This window comes from Sus scrofa, chromosome 2 (assembly GCF_054392235.1).
Source record: "Sus scrofa isolate SSC_HxYL_T2T_F1_AM1 chromosome 2, Sscrofa_HxYL_maternal_Yorkshire_Landrace_v2.0, whole genome shotgun sequence".
Taxonomy (NCBI): domain Eukaryota; kingdom Metazoa; phylum Chordata; class Mammalia; order Artiodactyla; family Suidae; genus Sus; species Sus scrofa.
Genome location: NC_139384.1, coordinates 153,458,819 through 153,482,669, shown reverse-complemented (window position 1 = coordinate 153,482,669; position 23,851 = coordinate 153,458,819). Strand labels below are relative to the sequence as shown.

Below are 23,851 nucleotides of genomic sequence, written 5' to 3'. Positions count from 1 at the left end.
ATTTTTATCTCCCGCGTTTTGTCTTCTCGCAGGGTCTAGTCTAAGAACCCCTCTTCAGCAAACATAAACTATAGCAAAGGAGCGTTTCAAACTACTAACACTATGACATCACTGTAATACAAAATCAAAACCATTGAGATTAGAAAAAATGATTTTTAAAAGGTTCACCATTAAAGAGTTCCTGTGGTGGCACAGTGGGTTAAGAATCTGACTGCAGCAGCTCTGAGGAGGCAGTTCAATCCCAACCCCAGCAGTGGGTTAAAGGATCTGGCATTGCCTCAGGTCTACATCACAGCCGTCGCTGGGTTCAATCCCTAGCCTGGGGACTTGAATGCGGTGAAGCAAGAACCATGATAACCAGTCAAACCACCTCATCCAAAGGGCCATGCACAACGACAGATAATGAGAGCATTCCCAAAAGGAAGGCTTCTGTTGATGCTAGCTTCATTATGAGAAAGCAAAAATTATATCAACGATGTAACAATTAAATGTTTCCTATTGATGTTAGAGCAAAAATCAGGCCCAGCGAAAATGTAAATGCAGGCTGAGAATATATTAATATAAACTTATCCTACTGTAAGTGCCAACATTTAAAGAGGAAGAGGAAACAAATTTTAATAGAAGGTAAAGGAAAAATTGAACTCACTGGAACCAAAGGGGTATCTTCTATAGGAAACTTCGAATCATCTGCAATGCACAAAGGCTCGCTTTTCCCACAGCTCTCCTGGCTGATGAGCGTGTCCGCATAGTTGGGCTGCGGGAAAATCACGTGGCTCCCCCGTGAGTCCGCGGTGAGCGACACCTCGTGCGAATAGGTCTGCAGGAAAGCCCGCACCCCGTCCACGCCCACGAAGTGGGACGCGGGCACGCCACCCAGTCCGCCTCCTGACGCCTGCAGCACACGCGACAGGTGCCAGCGCCTCAGCCTGAGCGCCAGCAGCACGATGACAAAGGCCAGGAAGACACAGGAGACCGCCGCCACCGCCACCACCAAGTACAGTGTGAGGCCTGAGTCGTCTGGGCTGGCAGGAGATTCGAGGCTATCCAGGTCAGCCAGGACTTCGGGGATGCTGTCTGCCACTGCCACGGTGAGCGTGACGGTGGCCGAGAGGGGGGGCTGGCCGTGGTCCTGGACCGCCACCACCAGGCTCTGCTTGAGGGCGTCTCTGTCCAGCAGGGCCCGCGCTGTGCGCACCTCGCCTGTGTGCAGCCCCACCGCGAAGAGCCCGGGCTCGCTGGCCTTGAGCAGGCGGTAGGACAGCCAGGCGTTCTGGCCCGAGTCTCTGTCCACCGCCACCACCTTGGTCACCAGGTAGCCGGGCTCTGCAGAGCGGGGTGCCAGCTCTACACCGGTAGAACCGTCGGTGGGGAGGGCAGGGTATAAGATTTCAGGTGCGTTGTCATTCTGGTCCAGCACGAAGAGGCTCAGAGACACATTGCTGCTGAGGGGTGGGTCCCCACTGTCACTTGCAATCACTCTCAAATGCAGGTCTCGAAACTGTTCATAGTCGAAGGAGCGCAAAGCATATAGGACCCCAGTGTCAGAGTTGATGGAGACATAGGAGGAGAGGGGCGCGCCTTGGATGGTGTCCTCAGCAACGGAATAAACAACCCGGGCGTTCTCATCGCTATCGGGGTCGTGGGCTGACACAGAAAAGATGGACATGCCCCTAAGGTTATTCTCAGGGAGGTAGACTGAGTAAGAGGTTTGAGGAAAGGAAGGTGGGTTGTCATTGATGTCGACCACGTTTAGGGTGATGTGAATTTCCGTGGACAGGGGCGGTGTTCCTCTGTCTGTCGCCGTCACGGTGATGTTATATTCAAAGTTTTTTTCCCGGTCAAGATTTCCGGTTGTCAATAATCTATAATAATCTTCAGTTGACTTTTCTAACCTAAACGGTAGAGCGTCCTGGATGGAACAGACAACTTGACCGTTCTTCCCAGAGTCTTGGTCATGAGCATTGAAAAGAACAATCACTGTTCCTTGAGGAGCATCTTCCCTCACTGGGCTAAACAGAGAGGTAACAGTCACTTCAGGCCTATTGTCATTGACATCTTCCACTGAAATGAGGACTTTGGCCCGATCCTTCAATCCCCCACCATCTTCAGCCTGTATCTCCATGTCATAAAATGCACATTCCTCATAATCCAGACTCTTTGCTGCTGATATTTCTCCAGTCTGTTCATTAAGATGGAATAACGGAGACTGTTTTTCACTGATTTTCCAGAATCTATAGGCCACGTCTCCATTGGTGCCCTCATCTGGGTCGCTAGCGCTCACAGTAAGCAGCAGGGTGCCTGGGGGCACGTTCTCGGGGACTTTCACCCGGTAGACTGGCTGAGCAAACACCGGGGCATTGTCGTTGGTATCCAGCACCGTCACTCGGACGTGCACTGTGCTGGAGCGACGCGGGTCGCCGCCGTCCGAGGCCATGAGGACCAGGTGGTGAGCAGCCTCCTCCTCGCGGTCCAGGGCGCGCTGCAGCACCAGCTCTGGCCTTACAGTTCCGTCGTCTCCGGTCTGCACGTCCAGCGAGAAGTGGGGACTGGGGCTGAGCTGGTAGCTCTGCAGGGCGTTCGCGCCCACATCCGGGTCGACAGCCTCTGGGAGCGGATAGCGAGTTCCAGGCGCAGCGATTTCGTTGATTTTTACCTCTAGACTTTCCACCTGGAATTTCGGGTTATTATCATTGATATCAGTCACTTCTATTTCGACTCCGTAAAGCTGCACTCTGTCTTCAACCAGGACTTTAAAGTTCACCAGGCACGGCGCGCTCTGGGCGCAGAGCTCCTCCCGGTCTATGCGGCCCGCGGTGACCAGGCTGCCGCTTCGCGCGTTCAGCGCAAAGAGCTGCGTCCTACCTCTGGAGACGATGCGGACTCCGCGCCCCGCCAGCTCGCGGGGCTCCAGCCCCAGATCCTTGGAGATATTCCCCACGATATAGCCTTTTTCTGTCTCTTCAGGTACCGAGTAGCGGATCTGGCGAGCCCCGCTCTCCCACAGCCTCCCCAGGAAGAGGCACAGCAGGACCAGTCCTCGGTGGGGCAGGCGATTCACTGGAGCGGCCATTGCTGCTTCACCAAAGATTGGATTCAGAAGAATTGCTGTGAACGCTGACTCCATACGCTCTTTTCTCCTCTGCAAATTCTGGTGGTCTTTTTCCTTAGGAGAAACCCGTAGTGCTCCAAGTTCGGAGGCCGAGTTACGCTGCAGCCCCGGAGTGGGTTTGTGGGATCCGAGCGGCTTTGTGTTGCTGAGCCTGGTATCCGGACCGAGGGCTGCCTGCGCTTTGCTTAGAGCAGGTCAACAGCGGCGCCCAGAGTCCGAAGCCGTTACTACACCCACTAAGACGAGCAATGCTTTGCTACAGATGACAGAGAAAACACTGCTCTCTTGCAACTATGATTTTGGATTTTTCTAATTGTGTCACACATTCCTATTTCAAAAGAAATGGCCATTGGTGGGTATTTTAGTTGGAAGTCAAGTGTAATGAAATTTCTATTCGATGTGTTATGAAATCGTCATTTTCCCACTACCAACCTTACTCTCACTCTTAGTAGAATGTTGCATTTGCTAAGTATGTAAATTGTTCTAATTTCCTCTTGCTAATGTTTCAGATATTTTCTATAGGTCATTATCTATTTTCTGAATTAATTACAACATGCAATTATCTTTGAAATACAGTCATATTTTTCTTAATTATATATATGCTTGCATATGTGTATTACATAATTATACTGAATGAATATATGGATAGTTATTCACTTTGAAACTAGTGTTATAAGGTTAATTTGCTTTCATGGTAAGATTTCTGGAGTATGGTTTCCTTAAGATTTTGTTTACAAAAATTTAATTAGGCAATAGTAAGCGATTTTCTCACCTAATATTGCTAACTTTTAAAGTGAGTGGATTTTTAAATTTTACATATTTGTGATTTTAAGCTTTTATGCTCTTTCAACTTTTTAATGTTTAGTTTTCTATGTGAAGGCATAAGTGCATGGATAGGTATGGCATTTGGAAAATTCAAATGAATATACAGGGCAAAGAAAGTTTTCCATTTCACATCTTCCTTTAAGAAATTATGACATTTTAAAGTAAGCTTAAACTTCCATTATATGGGTCATCTAAATGTATGCAATAATTTTGGGGAAAAGTACAAGATATATTTACTAAAAAGTAAAAAGTACATACCACAAGGAGAAATTTCTCTCCGCAGTTTATAAAGAAACTATTTACTGAAGCAATGTTCTAAGAAAAACCAAGCAACAGCCTGATACATATTTAATGTTATCCTTGTATGTGCTTGAAACTAGTAGGTTTTTGCCTTAAAAATGGAAAATTCAGAATTCTCCTTCCCTCCTATAAGTAGGAGGAGGATGAGAAAACCTCTAGTTGCTAATGTTTAAGGCTCTAAGAAGACAAACCCAATGACTTCCCCCTTTTCTTCTTACAAAAAGAGATCAGTAATGACAAGTCATGGAGGCAATAGCATTTCCTTTTCCTTTGTCAGGTGTCACCTTCTCACAATGATTAAAGACGAAAAGAGAATTGTGCATTCAAGAAAACTTGAAGGAACTAAGATGATGACCTGGACTTTCTGATGGGTTCACTGAGACGCTCCTCATACACCCCCCCCACAGACACAGTCTTTTTTCTTAAAATTTAAGAAAATTTTAAGACTAACCCTAACCCTTTGAAGACTTATGAATAGTAGATTTAAGGAACTAGACATGAAGAATAAACATCAGAAAGGAAAACTACCGAAGTCCCCATCATGGCGCAGCAGAGAGGAATCTGATTAGGAACTATGAGGTTTCAGATTCAAAGCCTGGCTTTGCTCAGTGGGCTAAGGATCACGGCATTGCCCTGAGCTGTGGTGTAAGTGGAAGATCTGGCATTGCTGTGGCTGTGGGTAGGCCGCCAGCTGTAGCTCCAATTCCATCCCAGCATTATTATTTACTTATATAATAAACAAAGATGTTAAAGGATGCAACAATCAATTTCATTAGCTCAGAAAAAGAGGTAAGAAATTGGCAAATACGCTGTTAACCAAAGAGCACACTCTCACTACTTAGTAAATGCAAGCTGGGTAAGATAACTCTATTTTATGTCGCAACCTACTCCCATTCACCATTCCCCCTGAAGACTGAAAATACAGCTCTTGGATGAGATATAATACCCCTAAGACAACTCATATACTTAAAAGTGTAATATACTTTCACACAAATAAGGAAAACTGCATAGATGGCGAAAAGGAGTAGACACTTAAATGTAACTCACCGTAGTTAGAGTTTCTGGATGGGACGTCGACTCACTGGAATTACAAAGTGGAAATAAGGCCCCAGGTGACTCAGCACAAAGTATGTCTTGTCCTGAACTCAACGGCACACTACATGTCAGAAAATTAAACTCTGTCTTTCCAGTGTGGGCAACGCACAGGTTGTAGGAATAAGGCAACGTTCCTTCACTGTAGTTGGGGGGACCCACGGGCCCCGCCTTGACACAGAGGCCAGGCTGAAAGCAGCCCCAGGCCGCGGGCCTGGAGGAGCGTCGCACGTGTAGGGCCACCGCCAGGATCACCGCCACCAGGAAGAGCACCGAGATCAGCGCCAAGGCCACCACCAGGTACAACTGCAGCTCAGCCTGGGCGTCCGAAGGGGCAGGAGCGTCCCCCAGGTCCGGCAGCGCCTCCTGCAGGCTGTCCGCGAACACCAGGAGCAGCGTGGCGGTGGCCGACAGGGGCGGCTGGCCCCCGTCGCGCACCGCGACCAGCAGGCGCTGGCGGGCCGCGTCCCGCTCGCCCAAGGCCCGCGCCGTGCGCACCTCGCCCGTGCGCAGCCCCAGGCTGAAGAGGCCCGGCTCGCTGGCCTGCAGCACGTGGTACGACAGCCACGCGTTGTGCCCCGCGTCCGCGTCCACCGCCACCACCTTGGTCACCAGGTAGCCGGGCTGCGCGGCGCGCGGCACCGTGTCGAAGAGCGCCGAGCCGTCGGGCCCCAGCGCCGGGTACAGCACCCTGGGCGCGTTGTCGTTGCGGTCGCCCACCAGCACGCGCAGGCTCACGTTGGCGCGGAGCGCGGGCGAGCCGTGGTCGCGGGCCTGCAGCGTCAGCTCCAAGGCGCGCAGCTGCTCGTGGTCGAAGGCGCGCTGCGCGAACACCACGCCGCTCTGCGCGCTCACGGACACGTAGGACGCCAGCGCGCGCGGCTCCAGGTCGCCGGCCACGAGGGAGTAGGAGACGTGGCCGTTGGGCCCCAGGTCGGGATCGCGAGCGCTCACTTGCGCGATGGAGGCGCCGGGCGGGTTGTTCTCCGCCACGTGGACCTCGTAGGAGGCCTGCTGGAAAACCGGAGCGTTGTCGTTGACGTCTGCGATGTGCAGAGTGATGGTAGTGCTGGTGGAGAGGGGCGGCTTGCCCCTGTCGGTGGCTGTGATGGTGACATTGTATTCCGGAGTCTGCTCTCGGTCTAGGGCCCCATATGTTACCAACTTATATGAATTTTTGGACGAAGAGATTATCTGAAAAGGGACTTCACCTTCTAATCGACAATTAACCTCCCCATTCTCTCCGGAATCTCGGTCGTGTATTTTGATCAAAGCAATTAGCATTCCAGGCTCTGCATTTTCCAGAATCATTTTGACTAGAGAATGGAATGTAATATCTGGCCTGTTGTCATTTTCGTCCTGAACGCTAATTTCAACTGTACATTGGGCAACCAGTCCTCCGCCATCCCTCCCTTCTACCACCATAGAATATTCCTTGACTGCCTCGAAATCCAGTGTGTTTAGCGTTGTAATTTCCCCGCTTTTTGAATTCAGACTGAAGACTTTCCCGGTCTTGTAGAAGGAATAAGTGATTTCCGAATTAGCGCCCTCATCCTGGTCGGTGGCTGACACCTGCAGCACAGTGGTGCCTGGGGGCACGTTTTCTCCAAGGCTGACTCGGTATACGTCCTGGCTGAATACTGGGGGGTTATCGTTGGCATCAGTGACCTGGATGCGGAGTTCAGTTGTGCCGCTTAGGGGTGGATCGCCACCGTCTGAGGCAGTCAGAACTAAACGATGATAACTCTGTTTTTCCCGGTCTAAGGGTTGCTCCAACACCAGTTCCGGGTATTTACTACCATCTTGTTTCTCTTTATTTATCAATGAGAAACTAGGGCTAAGAGAAAGTTTATAAGCCTGCAAAGAGTTTAAGCCAATATCTGCATCTTCCGCGACTTCTAATATAAAGCGCGCACCTGGCGGTGTAGATTCACTTATTTGCAGCTCAAAGGAACTTTGCGTAAATTTTGGCGTGTGGTCATTAACGTCCTCGATCTCCACATTCACGTGATAAAAGTTCAGTGGATTTTCAGCAACTGCCTCAAACTCCAGAGCACAGGCTGGCTTCTTCCCGCATATCTGCTCCCGGTCCAGCCGGCTGCTCACAAGTAACTCCCCGCTCTCTGCGCTCACTGCGAAGTAAGGCTTCTCCGAACTGACGCGCAGGTTTCGAGTCGCTAACTCGTGGACACTGAGTCTCAGGTCCTTGGCGAGGTTCCCCACCACCGAGCCCTGGGCCATCTCCTCGGGAATCCTGTAGCGGATCTGCTCAGACAGCGCCAGGCAGAACAAAGACAGCAGGCAGGCAAAGAGCCCTGGCCGCCTCGGAGCCCAGCCCCGCTTCCCCGCGCCGCTCCCCATCCCTCTTGCTCCCTCGGCTTTGCTCACCGGCTTGGAGACGCCGGATTACAAACACCGTCTCTGGGTGGTAGCTGTCCGGGCCTCGGAAGAGCTGTATTTCCGGCGTGCGGGTCCGCCCGGGCTGCTGCTTTGCCAGAGGAGTTGGCGGTAGGAAGGCTCCAGCGAGCGAGTCTGAGCTGGGGAGGGTGCGCTGCGGCTGCGCGAGGAGGTGGCCAGCGCCTCGCTCTCCACTTTGGCCAACAGCGGCGCCCAGAGTCCGCACTGGGAAACTGCAGCCCCTGCTGCATCCCTTTAACCAGCTATCATAACTAGAAACTGTGAGCCTAACTGAACAAGCCATGTTTTTATGTTAACAAATTAATACCTTAAATTATCAAAACTCATTTAAGGTATTTTTCTGTTGTCTCCAAATTATAAGAAATATGTTGGGCTTGTTTACAGATTTGCATTTATTGATCCATTTATTCTACCATTCTACAAACATACCTGAACGTTTGCGTTGTGCTAAGTACTGTCCTTGTTAGTGGCCGTATAACAATGAATGAGACTTAGGTCTCGCTCTCAAAGAGTTTGTCATCTACTAATTACACGAATCATTTCGTTCATTACCTAGGATATCTGAAACAATTTTAAAACTTTTTTTCATTGATTCCTATGTTCGCCCCCAATATTTCTACACGATCAATGCTGTTCCATATCACATATATTAGAGTACATCGATACTTTTGAAAATTATTTTTTAAAGTTGTGTAATTTTTTACCCAATCCCCAGACATCTTCTCCTTTGGATAATATCGACAATGACTTTACCAAAATAATTTCTTTTTAATCTTCCGACTCAAGAAGTAGTCATTCAAAAAAACCTGTCCCAATGACGTAGCCATAGGAGACTATTTACTATACCCCCTACTTTATAACTCAGAATTAACTGGTTTATGTCATACCCAATACCGTACATAAATTCATTCTTAAAATGTATTAGGGAAATATTTATTCTTCAGTATAAAGTCACAAAGGGTATTCCAAGAGAATTGCCTACGTACATATGTCATACTGGATAACAACTTCGGAATTGGAGAAATTAATTAAGTTCACAGTCAGTTTATTTATATAAATTTACTGAATATAGTGACATCTGTTCTAATTAACTTACTCCATCTGTTAATTTCTTTTTTTTTTAATAATTAGTGAATGCTTTGAGCAAGAGTAAGGGTTTTCTTTTCTATTAGGGAAACTTTCCGCATACTTTTTAAATTTACAAAGTGTCAACAAAATAGTTGTTTCTCAAATGACTGTATATCCAAATACTACAGAAAATAGGAAGTAACTCCTAACCATTATATATGCAAAATAGAAGGGAACACAGCGCAATCCCTGGGAAATGTCCATTTAGTTACTAACAAATAGTTCATTGTGTTTTCCACTCTCATCTGATAACAAATCAGTGGTTAAGTTTTATTAAATGCTATAACAAGGGATATGGGAATCATATACTCCAGATGGAATTATTTTTAATTGAATTGATTAGCCTGTTTAGAATTTGTGTACCTGTAACTTCTGTTCTTGAAACCAACACTCGCAAACTCTCACCATGAGAAACACAGCACACTTCACATGGCTGTACAATCATAACAGCTCATTGGAACTGTAATAAAATGTGTTCTATATTTTACAAAAGTCACTTTCAAAAATTTTAAATGAAATTTTATTTCAAATTTGCCTGGGGGGAGCAATGACCATTTTAGGGCTTTAGATTCCATGTCTCCATTGGTATGAGTCTGGGCAACTCCCGCCACACAATCAACATGTAGGGACCTGTCTCATCTACCGCCACCCTTTAAAATATGCTTATGACGTTTTGAAATGTAAGAAGTACTAAAACTCTGAAGGGTTCTGATCCAGACACAGGACTCAGAAAAGAGGTTTCAAGTGAAGAAATTTTCAAAAGCCTAGTTTCAAGTGCATTCCTAAGAATCCTCAAAATTCTGAGATGTATTTTACTTTTAGTAAGCTAATACAAGGGTTTGGAAGTCTCAAGCATTTTTGCAAGTTCTAACATATATATATGTAGTGTATATACACATATATATGTAGTGTATATGTGTATATACACATCTACACATACAAAACAAACTTAGTGTATGTGGTTGGGTAACTATTTCTTAAGCGAATAAGTGATAAGTAATATAGTAAAATATGGAAGGCTTTAAGAGGTTAAGAGTTCATATTTATTTATTTTTAAATTATTTTCATTGCTACTTCTTTTTTTAACGACAGTCTGTTATTTTATTTTAATTTATTTTATTTTTTGTCTTTTTGCTATTTCTTGGGCTGCTCCCTCAGCATATGGAGGTTCCCAGGCTAGGGGTCGAATCGGAGCTGTAGCCGCCAGCCTACGCCAGAGCCACAGCAACGCAGGATCCGAACCGCGTCTGCAACCTACACCACAGCTCACGGCAATGCCAGATCGTTAACCCACTGAGCAAGGGCAGGGATCGAACCCGAAACCTCATGGTTCCTAGTCAGATTCGTTAACCACTGTGCCACGACGGGAACTCCAAGAGTTCATATTTAAATAATCTTGTCTAATTTGGAAAGCAGATGAAACAAACGATGAACTCAATTTTATAGTATCACTAAAAAAACCCCCAAAACTTTGTGATACACCTTAAAAATTATTTTAAACTTTCCTCACAATACGTGCTTCAAAACACAAATTTATGAAAAATGTAATTCCTCTAAGAAATAAATGTAAACAAAGCACCGAACTCACCTGAACAGAAGCACCTTCATCCTTTATGGATGTTAATATGGAATCGTTTTTCTCACAGCTCTCCTGGCTGATGAGTGTGTCTGCGTAGTTGGGCTGAGGAAAGATCACATGACTCTTCCGAGAGTCCGAGGTAAGGGAGACCTCGTGGGAATAGGTCTGCAGGAAAGCCTGTACTCCCTCTATGCCTACGAAGTTTGAGGCTGGCAGTCCTGCCAACCTGCTGCCTGAAGCCTGGAGCAGACTCGACTTGTGCCATCGCCACAGTCTGAGAGCCAGCAGAACGATGACGAAGGCGAGGAAGATGCAGGAAACAACGGCCACTGCCACCACCAGGTAGAGGGTGAGGTCTGAATCATCAGAGTCGGCAGGGGTCTTGATGCTACCCAGGTCAGTCAGGACATGAGGGATGCTGTCAGCCACAGCCACGGTGAGCGTGACGGTGGCCGAGAGGGGGGGCTGGCCGTGGTCCTGGACCGCCACCACCAGGCTCTGCTTGAGGGCGTCTCTGTCCAGCAGGGCCCGCGCTGTGCGCACCTCGCCCGTGTGCAGCCCCACCGCGAAGAGCCCGGGCTCGCTGGCCTTGAGCAAGCGGTAGGACAGCCAGGCGTTCTGGCCCGAGTCTCTGTCCACCGCCACCACCTTGGTCACCAGGTAGCCGGGCTCTGCGGAGCGGGGTGCCAGCTCCACGCCTGTGGAACCGTCAGTGGGAAGCATGGGGTACAAAATCTCTGGCGCATTGTCATTCTGGTCCAATATGAACAGGCTCAGTGATACATTGCTGCTCAGTGGAGGGTCCCCACTGTCGCTGGCTGTTACCAGCAGCTGCAAGTCTTGAATCTGCTCATAGTCAAAGGAGCGCAGTGCGTACAGGACACCAGTGTCAGAGTTGATGGAGACATAAGAGGAGAGAGGCGCTCCCATGATGCTGTCTTGGGTAAGAGAGTAAGTGACCTGGGCATTGTTGCCACTGTCAGGGTCGTGAGCAGTCACGGAGAAAATGGAGGCACCTCTGGGGTTGTTCTCAGGGATGTAGGTTGAGTAGGCGGTTTGAGGGAAGGAAGGTGGGTTGTCATTCGTGTCTGCCACGTGCAGGGCAATATGGATTTCAGTAGACAGAGATGGGGTTCCTAGATCTGAGGCCATGACTGTGATATTGTACAAAGAGGTTTCTTCTCGGTCCAAATGTTTCCATGTCACCAATCTATAATAATTATTTATTGATTTTTCTAATTGAAAAGGTAAATCATCACGTGTTTGACAGACAACTTGACCGTTCTTCCCAGAGTCTTGGTCATGCACATTCAAGAAGGCAATTACCGTCCAAGGAGGAGTATTTTCCAAGACTGGGCTAAACAGAGAGGTAACAGTCACTTCAGGCCTATTGTCATTGACATCTTCCACTGAAATGAGGACTTTGGCCCGATCCTTCAGTGCCCCACCATCTTCAGCCTGTATCTCCATGTCATAAAATGCACATTCCTCATAATCCAGACTCTTTGCTGCTGATATTTCTCCAGTCTGTTCATTAAGATGGAATAATGGAGACTGTTTTTCACTGATTTTCCAGAATCTATAGGCCACGTCTCCATTGGTGCCCTCATCTGGGTCGCTAGCGCTCACAGTAAGCAGCAGGGTGCCTGGGGGCACGTTCTCGGGGACTTTCACCCGGTAGACTGGCTGAGCAAACACCGGGGCATTGTCGTTGGTATCCAGCACCGTCACTCGGACGTGCACTGTGCTGGAGCGACGCGGGTCGCCGCCGTCCGAGGCCATGAGGACCAGGTGGTGAGCAGCCTCCTCCTCGCGGTCCAGGGCGCGCTGCAGCACCAGCTCTGGCCTTACAGTTCCGTCGTCTCCGGTCTGCACGTCCAGCGAGAAGTGGGGACTGGGGCTGAGCTGGTAGCTCTGCAGGGCATTCGCGCCCACATCCGGGTCGACAGCCTCTGGGAGCGGATAGCGAGTTCCAGGCGCAGCGATTTCGTTGATTTTTACCTCTAGACTTTCCACCTGGAATTTCGGGTTATTATCATTGATATCAGTCACTTCTATTTCGACACCGTAAAGTTGCACTCTGTCTTCAACCAGGATGTTAATGTTTACAAGACACCGCGCGCTCTGCGCGCAGAGCTCCTCCCGGTCTATGCGGCCCGCGGTGACCAGGCTGCCGCTTCGCGCGTTCAGCGCAAAGAGCTGCGTCCTACCTCTGGAGACGATGCGGACTCCGTGCTTGGTCAGCTCTTGTGACTCCAGTCCCAGGTCCTTAGAGATGTTACCCACGACGGATCCCTTGTCGCTCTCTTCTGGCACGGAGTAGTGGATCTGTCCTCTCCCGATCTCCCCCAGCGCGCCCAGGAGCGCGCACAGCAGTACCAGCTCGCCGCTTCCTAGGTAATTCTTTGGAGCAGCCATTGTTCTTTCGCTAAGGAATCCACTCAGAATCTTCCCTGGGCATATGTGTCTTGTTTACCTTGTTGCTGCAGCTATGGAGATTATCTTATGAAAAGCTGGAGTGTCCCAGATTTAGGGACGGAATTTTGCTGCAGCCTTGCAGTTGGTTTGTGATATCTTCAGGTCTCCGTGAGGCTGGAGCCCTAAGTATCCGGATGGCTTTTGGTTCACCAAGTAGGTGAACAGCGGCGCTTAGAGTCCTAGGCAGTTACTGCACTCACTTAGATTTGTAATATTGTTTGCTAGGTTACTAGGGGAAAAAATTACTACCTGCTTTTTATAGTTTGTTTGGATTAATTTATCCCTGAACTCACATTTTACAAGTAATTACCAACAAGTGTGGAATGAAGTAGGGTTAAAGTTTTGTAAAGTATTATTAAATGATCAGATTTTGGAGTTAGCATCATATTAAATTACTCAAATTTCTGGAAGATACTTACTCATAAATTTTTATTCCTAATTATGCTTGAAGCTTTAGTGTTAATATCTTCAAAACCTATTATTAAATAAGTAAGAACCCCAGTCAGCACTGGAAATTAATTCATTTTCAGGTTAAAATATACTTTAGGAGATGACTCAGAAGTTGTTTTATTTGGTTTAAACCAATTAATCTTTACAGTAAGCTTCCCATAGTGTTGTTGTCTTTTAATTTTCTTTTAAAAATGCCATATTAATCGCATATTAATAATGTTTTCAAATTAATATTGTGAAACTTTAATATAAGTGCTCTTACTTTCAGGTCGTATCAGAGATTATATTGTTTTGATATTTTATTCAAATTTTTATATATTTTCTATTTGAGTAGAAAATATTTGACAGGTACAAATGAATACGATGAAGAATCAATTTCCATCCTGTTCTACTAATGAGAGATGATTACATTTGTAAGCAGACTTATTTAACTGTTAAAGGTAGACATATCATCAAAAGTTAATGTTACCTTAACTAGTACTTTGATCGAAAGAACCACAAGAGTAAGAAACACATAATTATCACTGAGTCAAAAAGTGCTAATGCAAGAATAAATATCTCTTTTCTTCAGCAGTTCGTGAAGTAGCCATTAATTGAAGCAGTTGCTAAGGGAAACCTAGCAAAAGCCTGGTTACCATCTTGTGTATTGACTTGTGTGCACATAAATACACAATGTATTACCATCTTGTGTATCTACTGTGTGCACATAAGACTGGCAATTTTGCCTAAAATTTATAGAATTCAATACTCCATTTTCTCCTAGAGATAGTGGAATTACAAGAAAACCTCTAGCTAGATTAGTTCAGAACTGCAAAAAAGACAGTTCAAAAATTATATACAAGAAGGCAGAGGCAAAAAGACAAAAAAAAAAAAAAAGAATAATAAGAAGAAGGCAGGAGTTCCCATCGTGGCTTAGTGGTTAACGAATCCGACTAGGAACCATAAGGTTTCGGGTTCAATCCCTGGCCTCCCTCAGTGGGTTAAGAATTCAGCATTGCCATGAGCTGTGGTGCAGGGTGGCAGCTACAGCTCCAATTAGACCCCTAGCCTGGGAATCTCCAAATGCCATGGGTGCGGCCCTAGAAAAGACCAAAAAAAAAAAAAAAAAAAAAAAAAAAAAAAAAAAAGAAAGAAAAAAGAAAAAAAAAGAAGAAGGCGTGTGTGAGAGGAGCAACAGAGGCTAAAACGTTGTCTTTTCTTTCATGGAGGAGCCTATAGAATGAGCATCAACAGAGATTAATCCTGAAAACCTATGCTGAAAGTAAGGAGAACATGCTTTTATCTTCTGATGAGCATAGTGAACCTACTGATAAGTAAAATGATTTCTACACACACACATCGTACAAAGAATAGAATTGCAGGGGATCATAAAAATCCAGGTTAAGAGGCCTAATTCTAGGAGCTTTTGAAATGAAAGAGAAGTAAATATAGGGAACAAAATAGCACATTAGTATGTAAGCTGTGACAGTTAAACCAATTAAGAAAAATATCTAATTTTACCTTAATTTTTTTCTTTAAAGGTTTATGACTGCCTACTTCTCCATTTACAGTATGTTTGAACTGAAAAAATCATCATATATTAAGTGGTAGGAAGAAAAATTAGGGGAAAATCTCATTAGGTTTTATGGGAGACCCTATAACATTGCCTAATGTTTCCATTGTAGATAAAACCACAACTTCCACACTTGGTAAATCTGAGCCTGGTAAGACACTACTAAAACACACATAATTGCTCTGATTTCAGCCTCCCTGGAAGAATGGCATAAGAGCTTTTTGGCAGGCTAGAGCATGTGTAAACACCTCTATAATAAAGGGGAGGAGTTCCCATCGTGGTGCAGTGGTTAACGAATCTGACTAGGAACCATGAGGTTGCGGGTTCGATCCTCCCTGGCCTCACTCCATGGGTTAAGGATCCGGCATTGCCCCGAGAGCTGTGGTGTAGGTTGCAAATGCAGCTCGGATCCTGCGTTGCTGCGGCTGTGGCGTAGGCCAGGGGCTATAGCTCCAATTCGACCCCTAGCCTGGGAACCTCCATATGCTGCAGGAGCAGCCACAGAAAAGGCAAAAAGACAAATAAATAAATAAATAAAGGGGATAGTGAAATAAAGCAAATTACACAATTTTTTTTGTTTCCTAGTGCATATAAAAGTTATGCTTTAAGTGTGCAATAGCATTATATTGTTAAAATGTTTGTACCTTGGTTAAAAATACTTTACTGCTAAAAACCACTAACCATCTTTGAAGCCTTCGGTGAGTTGAACATGTTTTTGCATTAGTAACATCACAGATCACTGATCATAGATTACCGTGACGAATATAATGAGAGTTTGAAACGTCTTGGGTTTACCACAATGTGACACAGACGAGAAGTAAGCAAATACCGTTGGATGAATGGTGCCTACAGACGTGCTTAACTCAGGCTTGCCAACTTTTCAATACAAATGGAAAAAAAAAAAAAAAGCAGAAGCACAATAAAGGAAGGCAAAATAAAACAGACATGTGCCCTGTATTTTCCTGTGAATATGGAGGACTGTCTAGAGCATAAAAGAGATTATACTTACAGGAAACTCACCTGGTTGGAGGTTGACTCACTGGAATTACAAAGTGGAAATAAGGCCCCAGGTGACTCAGCACAAAGTATGTCTTGTCCTGAACTCAACGGCTCACTACATGTCAGAAAATTAAACTCTGTCTTTCCAGTGTGGGCAACGCACAGGTTGTAGGAATAGGGCAACGTTCCTTCACTGTAGTTGGGGGGACCCACGGGTCCCGCCTTGACACAGAGGCCAGGCTGAAAGCAGCCCCAGGCCGCGGGCCTGGAGGAGCGTCGCACGTGTAGGGCCACCGCCAGGATCACCGCCACCAGGAAGAGCACCGAGATCAGCGCCAAGGCCACCACCAGGTACAACTGCAGCTCAGCCTGGGCGTCCGAAGGGGCAGGAGCGTCCCCCAGGTCCGGCAGCGCCTCCTGCAGGCTGTCCGCGAACACCAGGAGCAGCGTGGCGGTGGCCGACAGGGGCGGCTGGCCCCCGTCGCGCACCGCGACCAGCAGGCGCTGGCGGGCCGCGTCCCGCTCGCCCAAGGCCCGCGCCGTGCGCACCTCGCCCGTGCGCAGCCCCAGGCTGAAGAGGCCCGGCTCGCTGGCCTGCAGCACGTGGTACGACAGCCACGCGTTGTGCCCCGCGTCCGCGTCCACCGCCACCACCTTGGTCACCAGGTAGCCGGGCTGCGCGGCGCGCGGCACCGTGTCGAAGAGCGCCGAGCCGTCGGGCCCCAGCGCCGGGTACAGCACCCTGGGCGCGTTGTCGTTGCGGTCGCCCACCAGCACGCGCAGGCTCACGTTGGCGCGGAGCGCGGGCGAGCCGTGGTCGCGGGCCTGCAGCGTCAGCTCCAAGGCGCGCAGCTGCTCGTGGTCGAAGGCGCGCTGCGCGAACACCACGCCGCTCTGCGCGCTCACGGACACGTAGGACGCCAGCGCGCGCGGCTCCAGGTCGCCGGCCACGAGGGAGTAGGAGACGTGGCCGTTGGGCCCCAGGTCGGGATCGCGAGCGCTCACTTGCGCGATGGAGGCGCCGGGCGGGTTGTTCTCCGCCACGTGGACCTCGTAGGAGGCCTGCTGGAAAACCGGAGCGTTGTCGTTGACATCACCGATGTGCAGGGTGATGCTTGAGCTGGAGGAGAGGGGCGGCTCGCCCTTGTCGGTGGCTGCGATGGTGATGTTATACTCAGCGGTCTGCTCACGATCTAGATCTCCATCTGTCACTAATCTATATGCGTTTCTTGAAGAAGTGAGTATTTTAAATGGAACGTGGCCTTCTAATTTACAAATAACTTCCCCATTGTGTCCAGAATCCTTGTCACGAACTTTGAGCAAAGCAATGTGTGTTCCCAGCTTGGTGTCCTCCATAATAAGACCTGGTAGAGACTGGAATATCACTTCTGGGACGTTGTCATTTATATCTAGGACTTCTATCTCCACTGTGCACTGGGCAATCATTCCTCCACCATCCCTTGCTTCCAAAACTATGGAATACTCTTTGACCTCTTCATAATCTAGTGTATTTAGAATAGTAATTTCCCCAGTATTAGAATTCAGGTCAAACTGGGTAATCTGGTCTGCTTCAGTGAAAAAGAAGGTGATCTCAGCATTTACACCCTCATCTTGGTCGGTGGCCATCACTCGGAGCACAGTAAAGCCTGGCAACACGTTTTCTGGAAGCTCCACCCTGTATAGTTCTTGGCTGAACACTGGAGGGTTATCGTTGGCATCAGTCACTTGGACCCGTATCTGTGCAGTACTGCTTAAGGGTGGATCCCCAAAGTCCAAGGCAGTCAAAGTCAAGTGATGGGACGTCTGTTCTTCCCTGTCTAAAGGTGTCTTCAGTACCAGCTCAGGGTATTTATTGCCATCGAATTTCTCTTTAACCACGAGTGAGAAATGATCATCAGGACTGAGCTGGTAATTCTGCAGTGAGTTGGTACCAATATCTGCATCATGGGCAGATCCTAAGATAAATCGAGCACCGGGTTTTGTGGACTCACTTATTTGCAGCTCAAAGGAACTTTGCGTAAATTTTGGCGTGTGGTCATTAACGTCCTCGATCTCCACATTCACGTGATAAAAGTTCAGTGGATTTTCAGCAACTGCCTCAAACTCCAGAGCACAGGCTGGCTTCTTCCCGCATATCTGCTCCCGGTCCAGCCGGCTGCTCACAAGTAACTCCCCGCTCTCTGCGCTCACTGCGAAGTAAGGCTTCTCCGAACTGACGCGCAGGTTTCGAGTCGCTAACTCGTGGACACTGAGTCTCAGGTCCTTGGCGAGGTTCCCCACCACCGAGCCCTGGGCCATCTCCTCGGGAATCCTGTAGCGGATCTGCTCAGACAGCGCCAGGCAGAACAAAGACAGCAGGCAGGCAAAGAGCCCTGGCCGCCTCGGAGCCCAGCCCCGCTTCCCCGCGCCGCTCCCCATCCCTCTTGCTCCCTCGGCTTTGCTCACCGGCTTGGAGACGCCGGATTACAAACACCGTCTCTGGGTGGTAGCTGTCCGGGCCTCGGAAGAGCTGTATTTCCGGCGTGCGGGTCCGCCCGGGCTGCTGCTTTGCCAGAGGAGTTGGCGGTAGGAAGGCTCCAGCGAGCGAGTCTGAGCTGGGGAGGGTGCGCTGCGGCTGCGCGAGGAGGTGGCCAGCGCCTCGCTCTCCACTTTGGCCAACAGCGGCGCCCAGAGTCCGCACTGGGAAACTGCAGCCCCTGCTGCATCCCTTTAACCAGCTGTCATAACTAGAAACGAGTGCCCAGCGGAACCGACCCTTTAAGACGTCTGTATATTTAATAACGTTTAATTTGTACTATTAGGAATGTCATTATCCCACCTTGTAAGGTTTTTAGGTAAATCAGGTAGAGTTAATATGTAAACATCTATATGTTGACATAATTATTTCCCACTTTTCAAATCTCGCACCAGGTGTAGAATGATAACTATAACACAGACTTGGCTTAAACGATCTCAGAGCACAGTAATTTTGAATACTTATTATCAATATATTGGATAAAGTTTTACGCTTTCCTTGTCCATTTCCCCCTTATTTTTCCTTTTTTTTTTCCGTATCACCATTCTAATTCATTTCATTTTTTTCAGAGAGCAACAGTAACGCTGAAATTCTCTTGAAAGGGCACAATTTATACTTACCGCTCTTCCTACAAAACAGTCTCAATGATTTCTTTATAGAACATTACTGATTTTCACTTCTCATATCTCACTTCAAGAAATGATGCGGCCTTTTAGAAAAGAGCCTATCCCTCTCCTTCCCATTGCATGATTATTTTCCTGGGTACAAAAGGCACCATGAATCTCTAAAACCAGCAGAGGAATCATACATTTTGCTGTGCAACAGAAACTCACTGAGCACGGTCTATTGCACTGAGGCACTTGTTTCCACTTCTTTATTTATCATATCCCATAATGACCTCAGTTGAAGGAAACAGTCCCTAGAACATTTATTTACAATAGCTCACTGAATTTAGTGATTTCTCCCCTTTGTTTAAAAATATTTTTAATCATGGAAAACATTTGGCTGGGGGTTCTTTTTTAAAATACTTGATAACCACATACCTGCTTTAAAGAGTGTCAGTAATACTGTCCTCTCCCCATGTGACTGTACATCTGAACACTGCAGAATGTATGCAATATACTCCCACGTGACTGCACGGATCATTATATGGAAACTACCACCTAACACACATTATGCTAAAAAGTGCTCTTAATTAATACTCAAAAGGTCCCAGTAAAGATTACCTAGTCAACTACTTCTGACACTAATCAACAGATGTGTTGAATTTCACTGAAATGATAGGTTACAAGTATAAAAGCAGTTAATTCCAGATTAGATTATTTCTAGCTGAATTTTTTTAGCAGACCCAAAAAGTAAAATTCACTACTGGTCAAGGATTTGAGTGTATGAGACAGCTGTTTCAAAAAGCCAGCATCCCAAATCTCCCATTTGTAAGACCCCACATACACACTTCGCATGACTGCATCAACTAAAACAACGCATTAGAATTTGGGGGCAAAAACACGCAACGCCTATTTCATAAATGTTACTTATAACACTTGAAATGACATTTTATTGGATGTTATATTTTACTGGTTTTGAACAATGACCTTTAGTGTGGTTTTAGACTCCATGTCTGTCATTGACAAAGATCTTAGTAAAACCTGACACACACACACACACACACACACACACACACACATATGCACGCACTTCGTTCTTTAGAAATCCAGCTAACTGTCTACCGAGGCCAGACTTTAATAGATTTTTGTGTTTTTTTTGTTTTGTTTTGTTTTTTTGCTATTTCTTGGGCCGCTCCCGCGGCATATGGAGATTCCAAGGCTAGGGGTCCAATTGGAGCTGTAGCCACAGGCCTACACCAGAGCCACAGCAACGCAGGATCCGAGCTGCATCTGCAACCTACACCACAGCACACGGCAACGCCAGAACGTTAACCCACTGAGCAAGGGCAGGGACCGAACCCGCAACCTCATGGTTCCTAGTCGAATTCGTTAACCACTGCGCCACGACGGGAACTCCAATTTTTATGGTTTAAATGGATCAAGAGCTACTGAGGTTTTAAAGGCCACCAAATGGAGGTACGTGGAAACAGAAGCAGGATACAGAAAAAAAACTTCAGACAGAAAATATCTTTGAGAATTTATGGATCTAATCCAAAGAGAATTCTGAGAAGGCTGAGGTGTACTTTCTTGCTAACCTAGTGCAATGAGAAAGACTTGATTCCTTCTCATTTAGAACGTATATGAATTAAGAACATCATGGGGAACACAGGCAGAAGGTATTAAAATGTGATAATCCACTTACAATGTTGTCAAGCTGCTTTCACTATGAATATGACATCAAACCCATGTCAAGAAGGGTTCCATGTTAAAGAATCACCACTGAAATGAACTATTAATCTTGCTTTATCTCTTGAAAGTTTTTTTACCCCATCTTCAAATCACTTATTTTTAAAAACAATAAAGAAATTTACAGAAAATATAATTCTTCGAGGATATAAAGATAAATGAATGACTGAACTCACCTGAATACTTTGGGCTTCATCCTTACATTCATGAAAATCTATGGATGTTAACAAGGGATCCTTTTTCCCGCAGCTCTCCTGGCTGATGAGCGTGTCCGCATAGTTGGGCTGCGGGAAGATCACGTGGCTCTCCCGCGAGTCCGAGGTGAGCGACACCTCGTGCGAATAGGTCTGCAGGAAAGCCCGCACCCCGTCCACGCCCACGAAGTGGGACGCGGGCACGCCACCCAGTCCGCCTCCTGACGCCTGCAGCACACGCGACAGGTGCCAGCGCCTCAGCCTGAGCGCCAGCAGCACGATGACAAAGGCCAGGAAGACACAGGAGACCGAGGCCACCGCCACCACCAGGTACAGCGTGAGGCCTGAGTCATCGGGGCTGGCAGGAGATTCGAGGCTATCCAGGTCAGCCAGCACATCTGGGATGCTATCAGCCACGGCCACGGTGAGCGTGACGGTGGCCGAGAGGGGGGGCTGGCCGTGGTCCTGGACCGCCACCACCAGGCTCTGCTTGAGGGCGTCTCTGTCCAGCAGGGCCCGCGCCGTGCGCACCTCGCCCGTGTGCAGCCCCACCGCGAAGAGCCCGGGCTCGCTGGCCTTGAGCAGGCGGTAGGACAGCCAGGCGTTCTGGCCCGAGTCTCTGTCCACCGCCACCACCTTGGTCACCAGGTAGCCGGGCTCTGCGGAGCGGGGTGCCAGCTCTACACCCGTGGAGCCATCCGTGGGGAGGGCGGGGTACAGGATTTCAGGCGTGTTGTCATTCTGATCCAGCACAAATATGCTCAGAGACACATTGCTGCTGAGGGGTGGGTCCCCACTGTCACTCGCAATCACTCTCAACTGCAGGTCACGAAACTGCTCATAGTCGAAGGAGTGTAATGCATATAGGACCCCAGTGTCAGAGTTGATGGAGACATAGGAGGATACAGACGGTCCCTGGAGAGTGTCTTCAGACAAGGAGTACACGACTCGGGCGTTCTCATTGCTGTCAGGGTCATATGCAGTCACGGAGAATATGGAGGTACCTCTGGGGTTGTTCTCAGGGACATAGACAGAGTAGGAGGAGTGGAGGAAGGTAGGTGGGTTGTCGTTGGTGTCTGCCACAGTAATGGAAACGTGAGTTTCCGTGGATAAAGGTGGGCTTCCACCATCTGTGGCTTTCAGTGTGATGTTATACACAGAGAAATTTTCCCGGTCTAAGTTTTTTGCTGTCATCAATCTGTAGTAATTGTCTATTGATCTTTCTAATTTAAAAGGCAGATCTTCTGAAATAGTGCAGGTCACCTGGCCATTCTTCCCTGAATCTCGGTCTTGAAGATAGAAAAGAGCAATCACTGTTCCGGGAGGAGTGTCTTCAGGAATCGAGCTGCTCACAGATGTTAGCGTCACTTCTGGGGCATGGTCATTCACATCTAAAATTGTGACCAGGACTTTAGCCCTGGTCATACTACCAGGACCATCCTGAGCTTGAACTTCCATTTCATAGTAGCTAGAGTCTTCATAATCTAGGCCATCTAAAGTTGACAGTTCTCCAGTGTGGGAGTTCAGCTGGAATATCTGTAGAATTTTTGGAGTTATTTTCCGAAAAGAATATGTCACTTCCCCATTGACTCCCTCATCCAGGTCGACAGCGTTTACCGTGAGCAGTCTTGTGCCCACTGGCACGTTCTCAGGGACAGTTACTTGGTACTGGGGTGAAGAGAAGATTGGTGCGTGATCATTCACGTCCACCACTGTTACTTGGACACGGGCTGTCCCAGATCGGGGCGGGTCGCCGCCGTCAGAGGCTGTGAGGAGGAGGTGGTGAGCTGCCACTTCCTCCCGGTCCAGCGCCCGCTCCAGTACTAATTCCGGATATTTAGTTCCATCGTCTCCAGTTTGCACGACCAGGGAGAAGTGGTGATTGGGGTTGAGACGGTAGCTCTGGAGAGAGTTCGTGCCCACATCTAGATCCCTAGCCTCATTTAATGGAAATCGCACCCCAGGAGCTGTATTCTCCATTATTTTCACATCCATTTCTTCTGTCAAGAATTTAGGAGCGTTGTCATTAACATCCATTATTTCCACTTCTATAGGATAAAGATTCATTTTATCTTCCATCAGGATGTTAAAGTTCACCAGGCACCGCGCGCTCTGAGCGCAGAGCTCCTCCCGGTCTATGCGGCCCGCGGTGACCAGGCTGCCGCTTCGCGGATTCAGAGCAAAAAGCTGCGTCCTACCTTTGGAGACGATGCGGACTCCGCGCTCCCCCAGCTCGCGGGGCTCCAGCCCCAGATCCTTGGCGACATTACCCACAAAAGACCCAGGGTCTGTCTCCTCCGGCACGGAGTAGAGAATGCGTCCTGCCCAAACTCTGCTCTGGGCGCCCAGGAGGATGGAGAGCAGGAGGAGTCCCCTGCAGTCCCCAGCCCTCTGCGGAGCCGCCATTCTTGTCCTGCTGGTCTCTAGACACTGGCCGCTTCCTGTCGCGCTTCTGGACGCCAGTATGTCTGCGTGGAGCGCTCGGTATTCGGAAAAGGAGCCCAGAATCCAGGAGTATAGAGCCCGAGTTTATTGCAGCTTGGAAGAGTTTGTTTCAATCTGGCGTTTCTTTGTGCTGTAAAAGCTCAGTGGTTCTGACGGATCTTTTGAACCATTTTCCCCTGGTTGGTGAACAGCGGCGCTCAGAGTCCTTACTAAGTTACTGCACCACACTGAAGCGCAGTAACTGTGCAGAAAGTTATTTTATCTTTCAAAGTCCTCCCATTTTTATTTCTTCAACTAATACATATCTGATTATCACTTAAAAATAAATTTTAAGAAACTGTGAATTAATGCAACAATGTTCATGGATGGGTATTTATTAATTCAGAATAATTTTTTTTAAAGTCTCTCCTCTGCGT

The 23,851-nt window shown here is 47.8% G+C and overlaps 1 protein-coding gene across 8 annotated transcripts in view; it reads right to left on the bottom strand.

Annotated features, from left to right (window-relative positions):
* LOC100736974 (protocadherin gamma-C4) overlaps window positions 1-23,851 on the bottom strand; it is a 189,180-nt gene that overhangs the window by 110,752 nt on the left and 54,577 nt on the right. The window contains exon 1 of one of the 8 annotated variants that reach the window (XM_085014851.1): window positions 20,973-23,551. The exons of 5 other annotated variants lie outside the window; for them this stretch is intronic. In XM_085014851.1, the coding sequence (XP_084870977.1) occupies window positions 20,973-23,396 (2,424 nt within the window). In that variant the 5' untranslated portion in view covers window positions 23,397-23,551. Of the gene's footprint in view, window positions 1-646; window positions 3,293-10,460; window positions 13,030-20,972; window positions 23,552-23,851 lie in introns of those variants that run through there. 2 more of the 8 variants (XM_085014856.1, XM_085014845.1) reach the window with 2 other exon arrangements.